General features: G+C 46.0%; 1 protein-coding gene across 2 annotated transcripts in view; it reads right to left on the bottom strand.

The window, feature by feature from the left end:
• The window catches only part of LOC115172406 (tetratricopeptide repeat protein 7B), a 60,010-nt gene that overhangs the window by 20,803 nt on the left and 19,869 nt on the right, over positions 1–19,338 (bottom strand). For both annotated transcript variants that reach the window (XM_029729825.1, XM_029729826.1), the window contains exons 6-14: positions 12,664–12,742; positions 12,340–12,518; positions 10,304–10,367; positions 9,452–9,589; positions 3,064–3,147; positions 2,869–2,973; positions 2,623–2,740; positions 1,870–1,927; positions 1,136–1,208 (exon numbers count right to left, since the gene is read on the bottom strand). In XM_029729825.1, coding sequence (XP_029585685.1) covers positions 1,136–1,208; positions 1,870–1,927; positions 2,623–2,740; positions 2,869–2,973; positions 3,064–3,147; positions 9,452–9,589; positions 10,304–10,367; positions 12,340–12,518; positions 12,664–12,742 — 898 coding nt within the window. The remainder of the gene's footprint in view (positions 1–1,135; positions 1,209–1,869; positions 1,928–2,622; positions 2,741–2,868; positions 2,974–3,063; positions 3,148–9,451; positions 9,590–10,303; positions 10,368–12,339; positions 12,519–12,663; positions 12,743–19,338) is intronic.

Here is a 19,338-nt window from a genome sequence, read left to right as displayed (position 1 = left end):
GAGGGCCTGATGATTAGTTGACAAGTTGAATAGAGGTGTGCTTGTCCAGAGCTACAATAAAACATGTGTACTGTTGGGGGTACTGGAGGACAGGAGTTGTGAACCACTGCCCTAACCTAATTTAGGGCAAATAGCTCATGTACTTGCTCAGCAGTTTTTATGTATCCCCCCCCCAACGCCCATCTTGTGAAAACCAATTACAGACATAACAGGGTTATATCTATGCTCTCGCAGCTCGGACCAATCACACGTCTGAAGGAGTAGATACATGCTCAAAAACAGCTTACTCGTTAACACCTGCTTCCATCTACCCACTAATGACTAATATAAGGTCCTTTACATTTGTCTTCCACTTCTGAAAATCAATGGTATATGTTAGCTGTGAGAGTGTGTGTGTGTGTGTGTGTGAGAATCAATACTGGCCAACAGATGGAATCTAATCAGAGACTACATTTGGTATTAGAGGCACCTGGGGGTTTTATAATAATACAGTACAATGGTTGTCTATCACTGAATGTAATTACAATTCACAATCCCTCTCTATCCTCTCCTCTCCACTCCCCTCTCCAGACCTGCTCCCGTCAGAAATACACCCTTGACATTTCCGTCTCATGGTTTTTAAATCAATTTTAATGTCACATTATTTCCAGACTCCCCGTGTCTCAAACCAACACTTTATTTGGGTCTTTATCACCATGGAAACAGTCCCGGTCTCTGTATCAGCGGTTAGATTTCATCTCTCTCTCTCTCTGATGGGAGGATCGACAAGAGATTACAGAGGAAGGACAGGGAGATGACAGAGAAAAAATGAGAAAGACACACGGGGGGGGTATAGCGAGGAGAGTATAGAGTTGAGAAAGAGAGAAAATACATGGAGAGAGAGAGAGACCGAAAGAGACAGAAGAGGGAGAGAAAGAGCGAGTTTACATTGACCTTAGATTGACCCGTGTGAAAGATGAGCACCTTTACCTGGTAGGGGGTTGAAGCACTGAGCGGACACACACACACACACACACCTATCTACAGGGAGTATCAGTGTTGCTAAACCAGCTCCGACACGCAGAGAAGCTCATTAGTCCCATCCTGACTCTGAGCCACAGTGTGTGTGTGTGTGTGTGTGTGTGTGTGTCCTTACCTGCCGTGACACAGCCAGCTGCAGGGCCAGGTAGAAGGCAGCCAGGTGGTCTGTGGGGGACAAGCTCTGGGCTCTGAAACAGAGATGAGGAGTAGTGAGTGAGTAGATACAAAGTGTCCTTCAAATACTATCAGCAGGCACCACTGATCCACTATGGCATTATAAAAATATATATATACACACTTGCATGACTGCTGCTGAGAATGCTGATTGCTTGCAGTTTCATAAAGCAGGGAAATGAATGCCCTCACCGGGATGTTTTTAACCACTATCCTACAGTATCAGGTCCTATTACACTGGAACCACCAGGGGACTAACCTAGAGTGAGTGAGCTATCCATCCATCCAATCCCCTACTGAACCAGCCTCCCCAAGCCCTGCCCTGTCTTGGCCTGCCCCAAACCACTTGAGGTGGGCTTACATGGTTCTCTCCAAACGATCTCTGTGCTTTAACAGGCTCTTTTACACCAGTGCCTAGTTAATGTGTCAGGAGGGTGGTGTGAGACTGAGGAAGATTCAACCTCCATCAGGGGAGCAGAGGCAGGGACAGAGACAGGAAAGAGGAGACACAGGAATGGGATGGGGTACAGGGGACAAGGAGAGTGGTGTCAGACGACACCACCATTAGAGAGACAGCAGGGGCAGGGAGACAGGGGAGACACCCGAGAGAGGGGATGGGGGACAGGGATATCCATATTGCCTAATTCTTTAAAAACAGGAGGTACGGGGACTCACCTCTGGAATGCACCCAGGGCCTTCCTCTGATACTCCTCCTGCATCCCCCGTAGGGACGCTGTAGGGAGGGAGAGAGAGAGACAGGAAGGGGATGAGGGGTGTGGGAGATGGAGAGGAAATATGAAAAGAGAAAGTGGACAGACAGCAGGACAGAAAGGAGTAAACAGAGGAGAGAACAGAGAAGGCAGCAGATGGGAGAGCCACATCAATTGAGTGAGCATTTAAGAGCGAGTGAAATGGAGAGACAGAGAGGGAAATGGGGTGAAGAACAGACGGGAGGAGAGGAAGGAGATTGAGAGAGGGCAAGAGAATGAGAAACAAAAAGGGAGAGAGTGATTAGGTTCAGGAGGAAGGGAAGGGTGCTTACATTAGGCTTCGTTAAGTCATAAATATTCAGCTTGTGTACGCCATATGTTACAGTGGAGATAAGCTGAATGTGGGAGTGAGAGGAGAGCAATGTAGGACTGTCATACACCAGAGATAGTCAGTGGCTGATAGTGTGTCTGGGTGAGGTGTGACTGATAACTGTGGACATTAATGTGTTAAGGTCATGTCACATTAACAATCCTTAAAAATCCTTCCTCTCCTTACCTCACTGATCTAAAAGAACTGAGCAGATGAAAGCAATCCTACTGATTTTCCACCATTGCTTTTACCCGTCGAATCAGTGCAAATGAAAGGGAGGAGACGAGCCCTGGCCCTAGGTGGAATACTGTACGATGTCAGTGGCTGAAAGTGGGAGCGGTCCCTCACCGTCTGTTGCCTTGAGGCTATACACCAGGCCGATGGCTAGGTAACCTTTAGCTCGGAACTCTGAGGCCTTCTCCCCCATGTCCACCACCATCTTAGCAAAACACTCTCCTTCCTCCAGCTAGACAGAACGAGAGAGAGATTATTAGAGTCTTATAATGTAGAAAGTTAATCACATGGGGAAAATGATGAAATGATTTCTATGAGAGATATGCGAGGGCCGTTGCTGGGCTTGTTGTTGTCTCTCACCCAATGGAGTGCTCCGATGCACAGCTTGACAGCTAGCAGGGGAATGGTTGGGTCATCCGGCTTCAGACGGATACACTCCTTCAGTACCTTTACCGCTCGGGCCGACTGCACACACACACACACACGGTCAAGGACAGAGTAATGCTGTACATAAATGAAATAAGCATGATGTCACAGTAGTGATGTCAGACTTACCTTCCCAGCAGCCATCAGTGAAAGGGCCAGCTGGTACCAGAGATGGAACTCCTCAAAGGCAAACTTCATGGCCCTCTCAAGACACTGCAGACGCAAGATAAAGGTCAATAACACTCACATGTCAATTAAAATAGAGAAATATCTGAATTAATTACATTACTCAGGCATTACAATGTTACTCAAGAAAGTAAATACATTTTGAGAGTGTCTAAGTCAAACCCATGAAAGGCTTTATTTGAACAGCCTTTGGAGCCTTAGTTTTGATGTCTTCATGTAGAAAATAGTAAAAATAAAGAAAAACCCTTGAATGAGTAGGTGTGTCCAAACATTTGACTGGTACTGTATACAAAAAAATATATAATAAATCACCTCAAGGAACAAGGTGAAGTGGCAGGCAGGGAGACATATTTAGATCAACCCAGAGTGTGTGTGTATTTGGAGTATGTTGTGGTTGGAGGACGGCAGGCTGTGGCCACAGCAGATTGTGGCTGTAGTAGGTTGTAACTGCAGGAGGTTGCTGCTGCAGGAGGTTGCTGCTGCAGGAGGTTGCGGCAGCAGGAAGCCGTGTCTGCAGCATTGCAAAGAGCTGCTCTGAAAGGGTTTCTAGGCAGGCTGTGGGGGTATTAGGACTAATCACACACAAAGAGCTTACTGGGGACATTTTAATTGAACAGGGTGGCAGGGTGGCCCAGGCAGAACAATCAAAGGCAGATTAAAAGGCAGTGTAACACACACACACACACACACACACACACACACACACACACACACACACACACACACACACACTTAAAGCCAGAGGACAGCGGAAGACAAGCAAGGAAGGAGACGGGCCTGTATAATGCTCCCAAATGTGTTTCAATACAGGCAGATGACTAAAGGCAGCATTTTAAGACACAGGGCTAACACAAACACAACGTTGATAATTCAATACCATACTTTATAGAGCCTTGGCACAAAATACTCCCCCAGGCTGCTTGTTGTATTCACAAGCCAAATCATTGGCTTTCTCTGATATCACAACCTTGATCAACACAATTCTCTCTCTCAAGGAGAAACAAAGGTTTTTTTTAAAAAGTGTTTTGGATTAGTGTTTCTGATGACTGCAGTAACAGTGTCTTGGAGTCTCTGCAGTTAGTGAGACTTTGTGCTTTATCTCTTGTTCAGTAAGAGAGAGAGAGCAGCGCTGGGGGATGGAGGGATTGACTTCAGAGGGCCTCCAGATCAATGAGATTAGATCCATTCAGCCATCGACCGGACCGCAGGACGGCTCCCGGTTCCAGACACAGTAAATGAAGAGTGGCAGCTAAGGTTTCCAGGGCAACGATAGGACGTGATTGGTCCCAGTGGGCCTTTTCGACTGTTCCCACGGTTACTGATGGGGTGGTTAGGGGATAGGTGTGTGTGTGTGTATGTGTAGAATAAGTGTGTCAACACAGTCAAAAGTTTAGACAAACCTACTCATTCATGTAGTAACCAAAAAATGAGATTCTTCAAAGTAGCCACCCTTTGCCTTGACAGCTTTGCACACTCTTGGCATTCTCTCAACCAGCTTCATGAGGTAGTCACCTGGAACGCATTTCAATTAACAGGTGTGCCTTGTTAAAAAGTTCATTTGTGGAATTTCTTTCATTCTTAATGTGTTTAAGCCAATCAGTTGTGTTGTGACAAGGTAAGGGTGGCATACAGAAGATAGCCCTATTTGGTAAAAGATCTAGTCCATATTATGGCAAGAACAGCTCAAATAAGCAAAGAGAAACGGCAGTCCATCATTACTTTAAAACATGAATGTCATTCCATGCAGAACATTTCAACAACTTTGAAAGTTTCTTCAAGTGCAGTCGCAAAAACCATCAAGTGCTATGATGAAACTGGCTCTCATGAGGACCGCCACAGGAAAGGAAGACCCAGAGTTACCTCTGCTGCAAAGGATAAGTTCATTAGAGTTACCAGCCTCAGAAATTGCAGCCCCAAAAAAATGCTTCACCGAGTTCAAGTAACAGACACATCTCAACATCAACTGTTCAGAGGAGACTGCGTGAATCAGGCCTTCATGGTCGAATTACGGCAAAGAGCAAAGAAACCACTACTAAATGACACCAATAAGAAGAGAAGACTTGCTTGGGCGAAGAAAGCAATGGACATTAGACCGGTGGAAATCTGTCTGATGAGTCCAAATTTTTGATTTTTGGTTCCAACCACTGTGTCTTTGTGAGATGCAGAGTAGGTGAACGGATGATCTCCGCATGTGTGGCTCCCACCATGAAGCAAGGAGGAGGTGGTATGTTGGTGTGCTTTGCTGGTGACATTGTCTGTGATTTATTTCCAATTCAAGGCACACATCAAGTCAAATGTTATGTCACATGCGCCGAATACAACAGGTGTAGACCTTACCATGAAATGCTTACAAGCCCTTAACCAACAACGCAGTTCAAGAAATAGAGTTAAGAAAATACTTACAAAATAAACTAAAGTGAAAAAAAATGTGGATCAAAACGGAACAAAATAACAATAAAGAGGCTATATACAGAGTCAATGTGTGGGGATAGTCGAGGTAATTCAAGGTAAAAGTGAATACGCATAGATAATAAACAGTGAGTAGCAGCAGTGTAAAACAAGGGGGGGGGGGGGGGGGGGGGGGGCAATGTAAATAGTCCAGGTGGCCATTTGATTAATTGTTCAGCAGTCTTATGGCTTGGGGGTAGAAGCTGTTAAGGAGCCTTTTGGTCCTAGACTTGGCGCTCCAGGACCGCTTGCCGTGCGGTAAGCAGAGAGAACAGTCTATGACTTGGGTGACTTAAGTCTTTGACCGCCTAGTATATACAGTTGAAGTCAGAAGTTTACATACACCTTAGGCAAATACATTTAAACTGTTGTGTCGTACGCAAACTTGATGATTGAGTTGGAGGCGTGGGTGGCCACGCATGTCATGGGTGAACAGGGAGTACAGGAGGGGGCTGAGCACGCACCCCTGTGTGGGCCGTGTTGAGGATCAGTGAAGTGGAAATGTTAATTTCCTACCTTCACCACCTGGGAGCGGCCCGTCAGGAAGTCCAGGACCCAGTTGCACAGGGCGGGATTCAGACCCAGGGCCCAAGCTTCATGATGAGCTTGGAGGGTACTATGGTGTTGAAGGCTGAGCTATAGTCAATGAACAGCATTCTGACATAGGTATTCCTCTTGTCCAGATGGGATAGGGCAGTGTGCAGTGCGATGGCGATTGCGTCGTTTGTGGATCTATTGGGGCGGTAAGCAAACTGAAATGGGTCTACGGTGTCAGGTAAGGTAGAGGTGATATGATCCTTAACTAGCCACTCAAAGCACCTCATGGTGACAGAAGTGAGTGCTATGGGGCGATAGTCATTTAGTTCAGTTATGTTTGCTTTCTTGGGTACAGGAACAATCTTGAAGCAAGTGGAGACAGCAAACTGGGATTGGGAGAGATTGAATATGTCCGTAAACACTCCAGCCAGCTGGTCTGTGCACGCAACTAGGGATGCCGTCTGGGCCGGCAGCCTTGCGAGGGTTAACACGCTTTAAATGACTTACTCACGTCGGCCATGGAGAACGAGAGCCCACAGTCCTTGGGAGCAGGCCACGTCGGTGGCATTGTGTTATCCTCATAATGCGCGAAGAAGGTGTTTAGCTTGTCTGGGAGCAAGATGTCGGTGTCCGCAACATGGCTGGTTTTCCCTTTGTAATCCGTGATCGTCTGTTGACACTGCCACATACGTCTCATGTCTGAGCCATTGAATTGTGACTTCACTTTGTCTCTGTACTGACGTTTTGCCTGTATGATTGCCTTACGGAGGGAATAACTACAATGTTTGTTTTCAACCATGTTCCCAGTCACCTTGCCATGGTTAAATGCAGTGGTTCACACTTTCAGTTTGGCGCGAATGCTGCCATCTATCCACGGTTTCTGGTTTGGGTAGGTTTTAATAGACACCATGGGAACAACATCCCCAATACACTTCCTGATGAACTCAGTCACTGTGCCAATGTAAACATCAATGTTATTCTCTGAGGCTACCCGGAACATATCCCAGTCCGCGTCATCGAAACAAGACAAAGCAGTCACCTCCCTGACCAAGGCCCTTCTACCCCGATTGCTCCGTTTGGCCTTGCGGCCAGCTCTAGAAAGAGTCTTGGCGGATCCAAACTTTTTCTATTTGAGAATGATGGGGGCCACCATGTTCTTGGGGACCTTTACTGCTGCAGAAATTTTGGGGTACCCTTCCCCAGATCTGTGCATCAACACAATCCTGTCTCAGAGCTCTAGGGACAATTCCTTCGACCTCATGGCTTGGTTTTTGCTCTGACATGCACGGTCAACTGTGGGATCTTATATAGACAGGTGTGTGCCTTTCCAAATAATGTCCAATCCATTAAATTTACCACGTGTGGAGTCCAATCAAGTTGTAGAAGCATCTCAAGGATGATCAATGGAAACAGTTGAGACTCATAGCAAAGGGTCTGAAAACTTGTAAATAAGGTATTTCTGTTTTTAATTTGTAATACATTTCTAAAACCTGTTTTCGCTTTGTTATTATGGGATATTGTGTGTAGATTGATGAGGGAAAGCATTTATTTAACCCATTATAATAAGGCTGTAACCTAACAACATGTGGAAAAAGTCAAGTGATCTGAACACTTTCCGAATGTACTGTGCGAGTGTGTGCATATACAGTTGAAGTCGGAAGTTTACATCCACCTTAGCCAAATACATTTAAATTCAGTTTTTCACAATTCCTGACATTTAATCGTAGTAAAAATTCCCTGTCTTAGGTCAGTTAGGATCACCACTTTATTTTAAGAATGTGAAATGTCAGAATAATAGTAGAGTGATTTATTTCAGCTTTTATTTCTTTCATCACATTCCCAGTGGGTCAGAAGTGTACATACACTCAATTAGTATTTGGTAGCATTGCCTTTAAATTGTTTAACTTGGGTCAAACATTTTGGGTAGCCTTCCACAAGCTTCCCACAATAAGTTGGGTGAATTTTGGCCCATTCCTCCTGACAGAGCTGGTGTAACGGAGTCAGGTTTGTAGGCCTCCTTGCTCGCACACGCTTTTTCAGTTCTGCCCACACATTTTCTATAGGATTGAGGTCATGGCTTTGTGATGGCCACTCCAATACAGCTTGGTCGCAACCTTGACTTTGTTGTCCTTAAGCCATTTTGCCACAACTTTGGAAGTATGCTTGGGGTCATTGTCCATTTGGAAGACCCATTTTCGACCAAGCTTTAACTTCCTGACTGATGTCTTGAGATTTTGCTTCAATATATCCACATAATTTCCCTCCCTCATGATGCCATCTATTTTGTGAAGTGCACCAGTCTCTCCTGCAGCAAAGCATCCCCACAACATGATGCTGCCACCCCCGTGCTTCACGGTTGGGATGGTGTTCTTCAGCTTGCAAGCATCCCCCTTTTTCCTTCAAACATAACGATGGTCATTATGGCCAAACAGTTCTATTTTTGTTTCCTCAGACCAGAGGACATTTCTCCAAAAAGTACGATTTCATTCCCCATGTGCAGTTGCAAACCGTAGTCTGGCTTTTTTATGGCGGTTTTGGAGCAGTGGCTTCTTCCTTGCTGAGCGGCCTTTCAGGTTATGTCGATATAGGACTCGTTTTACTATGGATATAGATACTTTTGTACCCGTTTCCTCCAGCATCTTCACAAGGTCCTTTGCTGTTGTTCTGGGATTGATTTGCACTTTTCACACCAAAGTACGTTCATCTCTAGGAGACAGAATGCATCTCCTTCCTGAGCGGTATGAAGGCTGCGTGGTCCAATGGTGTTCATACTTGCGTACTATTGTTTGTACAGATGAACGTGGTACCTTCAGGCGTTTGGAAATTGCTCCCAAGGTGAACCAGACTGAGTTTGAACCACTGAGTTTGAGGTCCACAATTGTTTTCTGAAGTCTTGGCTGATTTCTTTTGATTTTCTCATTATGTCAAGCAAAGAGGCACTGAGTTTGAAGGTAGGCCTTGCAATACATCCACCGGTACACCTCCAATTGACTCAAATAATGTCCATTAGCCTATCAGAAGCGTCTAAAGCCATGACATCATTTTCAGGAATTTTCCAGGCTGTTTATAGGCACAGTCAACTTAGTGTATGTAAACTTCTGACCCACTGGAATTGTGATACAGTGAATTATAAGTGAAATAATCTGTCTGTAAACAATTGTTGGAAAATTACTTGTGTCATGCACAAAGTAGATGTCCTAACCGACTTGCCAAAACTATAGTTTGTTAACAAGAAATTTGTGGAGAGGTTGAAAAATGAGTTAATGACTTCAACCTAAGTGTATGTAAACTTCCAACTTCAACACACACACACATATATATATCTCCAGTGTGTGTGTGTCCTAACCTCAGAGAGCATCTCGTACTGTCCCCGTCGGCCCAGGGCGATGGTTAGTAGGTCGTAGACCACAGAGGCACTCTGCAGGCTGATGATGCGGTCGCTGTTGTGCTCTGGAATCCTGCTTAGCACCGCATCTCTGTTGGCCTGCAGGGAGAACACACACATCATCATATCACACACACACAGTGACGGAGAAGAATAGAAAGAGGAGCTTGTGTGTGTGTGTGTGTGTGTGTGTGTGTGTGTGTGTGTGTGTGTGTGGTATTACTTTCCTCATGGGTACCAGAAATCCCCACAAGGATAGTATACAAGGAAAATTATCTGACGATGACAAACACTATTTTAAGCTTAGGGGTTAGGGCTAGAAGTTAGGGTCAGGTTGAGGTTTAGGGAAAATAGGATTTTGAATGGAAATCAATTTTAGGTCCCCAGAAGGATAGTAAAACATGTGGTGTGTGTGTGGTGAGGAGAAGAGTAGAAAGACGAGTGTTGTGTTTGACTGGGCAGAAAACAGGATGATTGGGGCCCCTGATTTTAAAAGCACCCATTAGAAGGGAAAAACAGCATGGAAATCTGACACCCATTTAACTAATGGACCAAAGGAAAGACAGATAAATATATTAGGCCTTCCAAACATGGACTTCAATGCATTGCTTTGCCCTGCTTTGGGAGTGTGATGGGGAAACTCTACTGAATGAAACAGTTGGTGACTGAGAGAAAAAAGAAATTCACTTTGAATGCATTAACATTTGAACAAAGGGATTTCGTTTTTTATTGTTGAAAAGGTGCGTGATCTGAAAGATTAATCAACCTGCCAGGATAGAGGGATAAAAGATGTGTGTGTGTGTGTAGTCTTACCATAGATTCACTGATCAGCAACAGGAGCAGAGCCTCTTCTGTGTTTTCCTGTGGACAAAACAGACTGAGGGGAGGGAAAGAGAGCGGGTGGGAGGTAGCAAAGATAGTGAGAGACAAAGAGAGAGGAGACAAAGACAGTTAGGGAGTGGGGGTGAACAGAGAGAGAGAAAAAGAGGAAAGAGGGAAAGAGAGGGCAGTAGAAAGAGATGGAGAGATAGTTAGCAACCGATTGTAGAGACAGTGCCTGAAAACCACCACTGTCAGCTCAGCTTGGTTCACAAGCCAGCGTAACATGGGGTTTTCATGTGTAGGTAAACTGCCTAGGAGTGTCAGATTTTGCCAATGTAGATACACACAACCTCATCCTAACCGAGTCAGTAATACCGACAGGTTTCAAGCAGACCACCATATTCCCTGTGCCCAAGAAAGCAAAGGTAACCTGGCTAAATGACTACCGCCTCGTAACACTCACGTATTTAGCCATGAAGTGCTTTGAAAGGCTGGTCATGGCTCACATCAACACCATCATCATCACAGAAACCCTAGACCCACTCCAAATCGCATACCGCCCCAATAGATCCACAAACGATGCAATCACTATCGCACTGCACACTGCTCTATCCCATCTGGACAAGAGGAATACCTATGTCAGAATGCTTTTCATTGACTACAGCTCAGCGTTCAACACCATAGTGCCCACAAAGCTCATCACTAAGCTTAGGACCCTGGGACTAAACACCTCCCTCTGCAACTGGATCCAGGACTTCTTGATGGGCTGCCCCCAGGTGGTATGGCTAGGCAACAACATCTGCCATGCTGATCCTCAACACTGGGCCCCTCAGGGGTGCGTGCTCAGTCCCCTCCTGTACTCCCTGTTCACCCACGACTCCAACGTGCATGACCCCAACACCATCATTAAGTTTGCTGATGACACAACAGTGGTAGGCCTGATTACCTACAACAACGAGACAGCCTATAGGGAGGTCAGAGCCCTGGCAGTGAGGGGCTGCAGTGGAGCGGGTCGAGAGTTTCAAGTTCCTTGGTTTCCACATTACCAACAAACTATCATGGTCCAAACACAACCAGAAAGTCGTGAAGAGGGCGCGACAACACCTATCCCCCTATCCACCTATCCCTCAGGTGACTGAAAATATTTGTCATGGGTGCCCAGATCCTCAAAACGTTCTACAGCTGCACCATTGAGAGTATCCTGACCGGTTGCATCACTCCCTGGTATGACAACTGCTCGGCATCCAACTGTAAGGCGCTACAGAGGGTAATGCGTGCGGCCCAGTACATCACTGGCGCCAAGCATCCTACCATCCAGGACCTATATACTAGGCGGTGTCAGAGGAAGGCCCAACAAATTGTCAAAGACTCCAGTCACCCAAGTCATAGACTGTTCTCTCTGCTACCGCACGGCAAGCGGTACCGGAGCGCCAAGTCTAGGTCCAAAGGGCTCCTTAACAGCTTCTACCCCCAAGCCATAATACTGCTGAACTATTCATCAAATGGCCACCCGGACTATTTGCATTAACACCCCCACTTTGTTTTTACACTGCTGCTACTTGCTGTTTATTATCTTTGCATAGTCTCTTTACCCCTACCTACATGTATAAGTTCCCTCAACTAACCTGTACCCCCACACATTAACTCGTTACCAGTACCCCCTGTATATAGTCCCGTTATTGTGTTCTCTTCTCTTTTATTTTATTTTTTACTTTAGTTTATTTAGTAAATATTTTCTTAAATCTATTTATTGAAGTGCATTGTTGGCTAAGGGCTTGTCAGTAAGCATTTCACAGTAAGGTCTACACATGTTCTATTTGGTGCATAAAATTTGAAAAATAAAATTGGATTTGATTTGGCACATGGATTGTGTTGTCTGCACACAGGCTAGTATTATGATATGAGAATATCAATTAAAGTCTGGACAGGACTTTTTCATTCAACACAGTAGTGAAAAAGACAGGCAGAGCGAGCGAGAGAGAGAGAGAAGAGAGAGAGCCAGTAGACAGACAGAGGTTGGTCCATACTTCTCTCCGGAGTAGACACGTGGCCTGCGGCTGAGTGCGTAGTCCTTGGTGTAGGGGGCTCCCTGGCGTAGTAGGGGGTCATCCAGGGGGGACTGGCTGGGAGGGTCCTCCAGAGGACTCCAGTAGCTCTGCTCACACATCCCCCTCAGCAGGATCTCTGCTAGCTGTCGCGCTATGGTCTACAAAGGGAAACAGAACACACACACACACACACACACACACACACACATATATATAGTGTTACAGCACATGGGTGCACATGTGGGCAAGCACACACACTCACACACGCAGGAACAACGCACACAGGCACACACTAGTACCCACCATTCGTAGGTTCTGTGTGGTCCTGGTCTCTACAGCTCGGAGGATCTCCCGGAAGCGGCCCACTCCCCGGGTCAGGTTACTGCGGCAACAACACATATCTTAAGGTCATGATCTGTCTCTAAAAGTATGGAGGAATGTTCTGCAAATCTGAGGCCACAGATTATATACAGAACCAGTCAAAAATTTGGGACACACCTACTCATTCAAGGGGTTTTCCATTATTTTTACTATTTTCTACATAGTATAATAATAGTGAAGACATCAAAACTATGAAATAACACACATGGAATCATGTGTAACCAAAAAAAGTATTAAACAAATCAAAATATCATTTATATTTGAGATTCTTCAAAGTAGCCACCCTGTGCCTTGACAGCTTGGAATGCATTTCAATTAACAGGTGTGCCTTGTTAAAAGTTAATTGGTGTAATTTCTTTCATTCTTAATGCCTTTGAGCCAATCAGTTGTGACAAGGTAGGGGTGGTATACAGAAGACAGCCCTATTTGGTAAAAGACCAAGTCCATATTATGGCAAGAACAGCTCAAATAAGCAAAGGGAAACGACAGTCCATCATTACTTTAAGACATGAAGGTCAGTCAATGCAGAACATTTCAAGAAAGTTTCTTCAAGTGTAGTCGCAAAAACCATCAAGCACTATGATGAAACTGGCTCTCATGAGGACCGCCACAGGAAAGGAAGACCCAGAGTTACCTCTGCTGCAGAGGATAAGTTCATTAGAGTTACAAGCCTCAGAAATTGCATTCCAAATAAATGCGTCACAGAGTTCAAGTAACAGACACATCTCAAAATCAACTGTGCCGATGGGACTGCATGAATCAGGCCTTCATGGTTGAAATTCTGCAAATAAACCACTACTAAATGACACCAATAATGAGATGAGACTTGCTTGGTCCAAGAAATGGCAATGGACATTAGACCAGTGGAAATCTATCCTTTGGTCTGATGAGTCCAAATTTCAGATATTTGGTTCCAACCGCCGTGTCTTTGTGAGACGCAGAGTAGGTGAACGGATGAGCTCCACATGTGTGTTCCCACCATGAAGCATGGAGGTGGTGGTGTGATGGTGCTTTGCCTTTGACACTGTCTGTGATTTATTTAGAATTCAAGGCACACTTAACCAGCATGGCTACCACAGCATCCTGCAGCGATACACCATACCATCTTGTTTGCGCTTAGTGGGACTATCATTTGTTTTTCAACAGGACAATGACCCAACACACCTCCAGGCTGTGTAAGGGCTATTTGACCAAGAAGGAGAGTGATGGAGTGCTGCATCAGATGACCTGGCCTCCAAAATCACCAGACCTCAACCCAATTGAGATGGTTTGGGATGAGTTGGACCGCAGAGTGAAGGAAAAGTGCTCAGCATATGTGGGAACTCCTTCAAGACTGTTGGAAAAACATTCCTCATGAAGCTGTTTGAGAGAATGCCAAGGGTGTACAAAACTGTCATCAAGGCAAAGGGTGAAGTTTGAACTTTGAAGAATCTCAAATATATTTTGATTTGTTTAACACTTTTTTGGTTACCACATGATTCCATGTGTGTTATTTCATAGTTTTGATGTCTTCACTATTATTCTACAATGTATAAAATAGTAAAAATAAAGAAAAACCCTTGAATGAGTAGGTGTGTCCAAACTTTTGACTGGTACTGTATAGTGGCGATAGTAGCTACAGATGCTATACAGTGGCGATAGCAGATGCTACACAGTGGTGATAGCAGATACAGATGCTATACAGTGGCAATGGTAGATACAGATGCTATACAGTGATGATAGCAGATACAGATGCTATACAGTGGCTATAGTAGATACAGATGCTATACAGTGGCAATGGTAGATACAGACGATATACAGTGGCGATAGTAGATACAGATGCTATAGTGGTGATAGTAGATACAGATGCTATACAGTGGCAATGGTAGATACAGATGCTATACAGTGGTGATAGTAAACTCAGCAAAAAAAGAAACGTCCCTTTTTCAGGACCCTGTCTTTCAAAGATCTCATTGTAAAGGGTTTAAACACTGTTTCCCATGCTTGTTCAATGAGCCATAAACAATTAATGAACATGAACCTGTGGAACGGTCATTAAGACCCTAACAGCTTACAGACAGTAGGCAATTAAGGTCACAGTTATGAAAACTTAGGACACTAAAGAGGCCTTTCTACTGACTCTGAAAAACACCAAAAGAAAGGGTCCCAGGGTCCCTGCTCATCTGCGTGAATGTGCCTTAGGCATGCTGTAAGGAGGCATGAGGACTGCAGATGTGGCCAGGGCAATAAATTGCAATGTCCGTACTGTGAGACGCCTAAGACAGTGCTACAGGGAGACAGGACGGACAGCTGATCGTCCTCACTGTGGCAGACCACGTGTAACAACACCCGCACAGGATCGGTACATGCGAACATCACACCTGCGGGACAGGTACAGGATGGAAACAACAACTGCCAGAGTTACACCAGGAACGCACAATCTGTCCATCGGTGCTCAGACTGTCCACAATAGGCTGAGAGAGGCTGGACTGAGGGCTTGTAGGCTAGTTGTAAGGCAGGTCCTCACCAGACATCTCCGGCAACAACGTCACCTATGGGCACAAACCCACTGTCGCTGGACCAGACAGGACTGGCAAAAAGGGCTCTTAACTGACGAGTCGTGGTTTTGTCTCACCATGAGTGATGGTCGGATTCGCGTTTATTGTCGAAGGAATGAGCGTTACACCGAGGCCTGTACTCTGGAGCGGGATCGATTTGGAGGTGGAGGGTCCGTCATGGTCTGGGGCGGTGTGTCACAGCATCATCGGACTGAGCTGGTTGTCATTGCAGGCAATCTCAACGCTGTACGTTACAGGGAAGACATCCTCCTCCCTCATGTGGTACCCTTCCTGCAGGCTCATCCTGACATGACCCTCCAGCATGACAATGCCACCAGCCATACTACTCATTCTGTGTGTGATTTCCTGCAAGACAGGAATGTCAGTCTTCTGCCATGGCCAGCAAAGAGCCCGGATCTCAAACCTATTGAGCACGTCTGGGACCTGTTGGATCGGAGGGTGAGGGCTAGGGCCATTCCCCCCCAGAAATGTCCGGGAACTTGCAGGTGCCTTGGTGGGAGAGTGGGGTAACATCTCACAGCAAGAACTGGTAAATCTGGTGCAGTCCATGAGGAAGAGATGCACTGCAGTACTTAATGCAGCTGGTGGCCACACCATATACTGACTGTTACTTTTGATTTTGACCCCCCCTTTGTTCAGGGACACATTATTCCATTTCTGTTAGTCATATGTCTGTGGAACTTGGTCAGTTTATGTCTCGGTTGTTGAATCTTATGTTCATACAAATATTTACACATGTTAAGTTTGCTGAAAATAAACGCAGTTGACATTTTTTTTTTTGCTGAGTTTATAGTGGTGATAGTAGATAGATGATATATAGTGGTGATAGGGGTACAATATGTGTCCACACTATCGGATACAGACCAAGCAGAAAATAGATTATTCTGAGAAAATCTCTGTACAAACAAGCAATAAAAATGATATATCAGTGTGTGTGTGTGTCACTGAGCTGAGGGAGTCAGTTGATGGTAGGTGTCAATACCCTGGCTCAACACTTCTCTATGGATCAGACACACAGCAATGCTAACACACCTACTCAGCTAACACTCCCCCGCTGAACTGACAACACACACACACACACACACACACACACCTTTCACATGCATTATCTGACTGCATCACACCATCATGGGATGGTGTTTATGTGCGTAACGCAAGAAAGTATCTGATGTGCCCGTGAGCATTTGTTGTGTTGTCGATGAGTCACACTGTAACTTTGGAGAGCTGCTGACTAGGGTTCAGATCAGTGCTAAACTGCCCAGTAACACCAGACGAGAGAGCAGCCCAGCTCCGGGCGGCTCCTCGCCGCTCTTCTCCTCCCCCATCTCCCTGTCCCAATGACCAGAGAGAAGAGAGGAGGGGCGGAAAACGGTATACAGCCCCAGGCTACGGAGGAGGAAACGCAAATAGAAGCAGAAAAACGCTGAATAAATAGCTCCAACTAAATGTGTGGTGAACAGGGGGTGACGCTGGGAGAGAGAGAGAGCAAAGTGTCAGCATCACTTACTGACTGTCACATCTCTGTAGAGCTAACCGATAGCTTGACCACCGCTCGCACTAGAACCCCAATGTACACTTCTGAAGGGGTCATGTACAGACACTAAGCTAGCTTTGGTCGATCGTCTTTGTGTGTGTGTGTGTGTGTGTCTCATGAGTAAACTAGGCAATTTCTTATAGTGTGTGTTAACGTGGTGGGTAGGTTTTGCGGTCTTTCATTGGTATGCTCGGCGCAGCTGTTCATTACATGGGAGTACATCAGAATCCTTTGTGGCTTGTGTGTGTGTGGTGTGTAATGTGGTGGTGCGTATGTGTTTGCAAATGAGGGCATCATCACAGGCGTAATGCGTATTTGCTGTCAGGCCTCATTTTCATAAATCAACTCAAATCAATGTAGCACTGACAGTAAGGAGATAGGCAGGAAGGAATCTGTGTGTGAGAGATTTGAGAATAAGAAGTGAGGAAGCACAGACCATGTATTCATCCCAAATAGCAACCAATTCCCCATGTAGTGCACTAATTTTGACCACGGCCCACATGCCTCTGGTGGACCGTAGTGCACTATATAGGGTACCATCTGGGACTCACCCCTTGCATCCATCCAGTTGGTTCATTTGTACGCTAGACAAACTCTTATCCAACCAACCAAACCTTTTCCCTGTAGGAAATGAGAAATGACTCCCTGACCAAGGCCAAGACGCGTCAGATTTAACAACAAAACAATCTGTTCTATTTAACATGACACTTCAATAAAAAGGCATATTATTAAAAAAAGGCATAGTTTGGTCCATGCCCAGCCCCAAAGGCCTCCTCCTCGTAAACTACAAAAAAATGCTGGAAGATTTGTTTTATTAATTCGATCCTCAAAAATCTACGAGCAGAGAGAGCAGCACGTGATTCACAGGCAGGAACGCTACTGCATTATTCATGAGCTTAGCAGACACCTTTAGCCACAGAAAATGACCGCTCCTCACAGCCTACACATTAGCCATGTACGCAGCTGGCTATTGACTGAAGACGTTTCCTTTTCAGCGTTGGCATTCTCGAGGATAGGAAAAGCACCTTCCCACTTGAAATACTGTGGGAATTGTGTGTGGACTGTGTGAGAGATTTGTACGTAGTGTGTTTTTATGTCGTGTATATGCCTTTACACCACTATACCAGTGTGTGTGTGTCCCATGTTGTTTCATTAGTGAGAGTGAGCGAGAGAGAGAGCTGTGTGGAGGGGGAGGCTGAGTGTAGGTGAAGATATGTAGCTTTCAACATGAAAGAGAGACTGTGCTGCATCATCTATTAACTATTAGCTTCAGCAGCAGCCTTTTCTTTTTATCTCTTCTCTCTTGCTTTGAAGTGGGAAACAGTTCTCTCTATTTTCCATGGGAAAAATCGACCTTGCTCTAGAACAGTGTCCGTGTACCAAATGGCACCCTATTCCCTATATACAGTAGTGCACTACTTTGGACCAGAGCCCTATGGGCCCTCATCAAAAGTAGTGCACTATATAGGGTATAATGTGCCCTTTGGGACACAACCAGTGTTTCCCAGGCAGACTGTGGTAAGGATGGGTCCTCCCAGGAGAACCAGCCAGTCCAAATGGATGCTTGAGGAGAATTTAATGGTGGATTTAATATGTAGCTGTATTAAAATGAGAAGATCAAGTTCCGCATAACTTCCATGAGAGATAAATAATTAATGTATGGAAATTGGCAATAGCAAAATGAGCGATTAAGAAAAGGGTTGATAATGGTGTGCATACTAAATTGCACAATTATCTCTTTAAAGTGCATTACTTTCATCCAGAGCCCTATAGGCTCTTGGCCATTGTGAGATGAGCTCTAAGCATGCTGGGATAGTGGAGGTCATGATGTCAGTATGGGGGCGGGGCTACGAAAAGGAAGAGGTCATCATCCACCTTCAGGTCTGATTGAAACACAGCCAGCACACACACACACACACACACCACACAGCCAGCACGCACTCAGCCAGCGCACGCACGCACTCAGCCAGCGCACGCACGCACTCAGCCAGCGCACGCACGCACTCAGCCAGCGCACGCACGCACTCAGCCAGCGCACGCACGCACTCAGCCAGCGCACGCACGCACTCAGCCAGCGCACGCACGCACTCAGCCAGCCACGCACGCACGCAGTCAGCCAGCGCACGCACGCACGCAGTCAGCCAGCGCACGCACGCACGCAGTCAGCCAGCGCACGCACGCAGTCAGCCAGCGCACGCACTCAGCCAGCCAGCGCACGCACTCAGCCAGCCAGCGCACGCACTCAGCCAGCCAGCGCACGCACTCAGCCAGCGCACACAGCCAGCCAGCGCACACAGCCAGCCAGCGCACACAGCCAGCCAGCGCACACAGCCAGCCAGCGCACACAGCCAGCGCACACACACACACACACACACTCAGCCAGTGCACACACAGCCAGTGCACACACAGCCAGTGCACACACACACACACACACACACACACAGCCAGCACACGCACACTCAGCCAGCACACACAAAACTTTACCACCACACCCTAGAAGCATTA

The sequence above is a fragment of the Salmo trutta genome, chromosome 33 (genome assembly GCF_901001165.1).
Source record: "Salmo trutta chromosome 33, fSalTru1.1, whole genome shotgun sequence".
Classification (NCBI taxonomy): domain Eukaryota; kingdom Metazoa; phylum Chordata; class Actinopteri; order Salmoniformes; family Salmonidae; genus Salmo; species Salmo trutta.
Note: the sequence above shows the minus strand (reverse complement) of the source record. Positions and strands in the feature narration are given on the sequence as shown.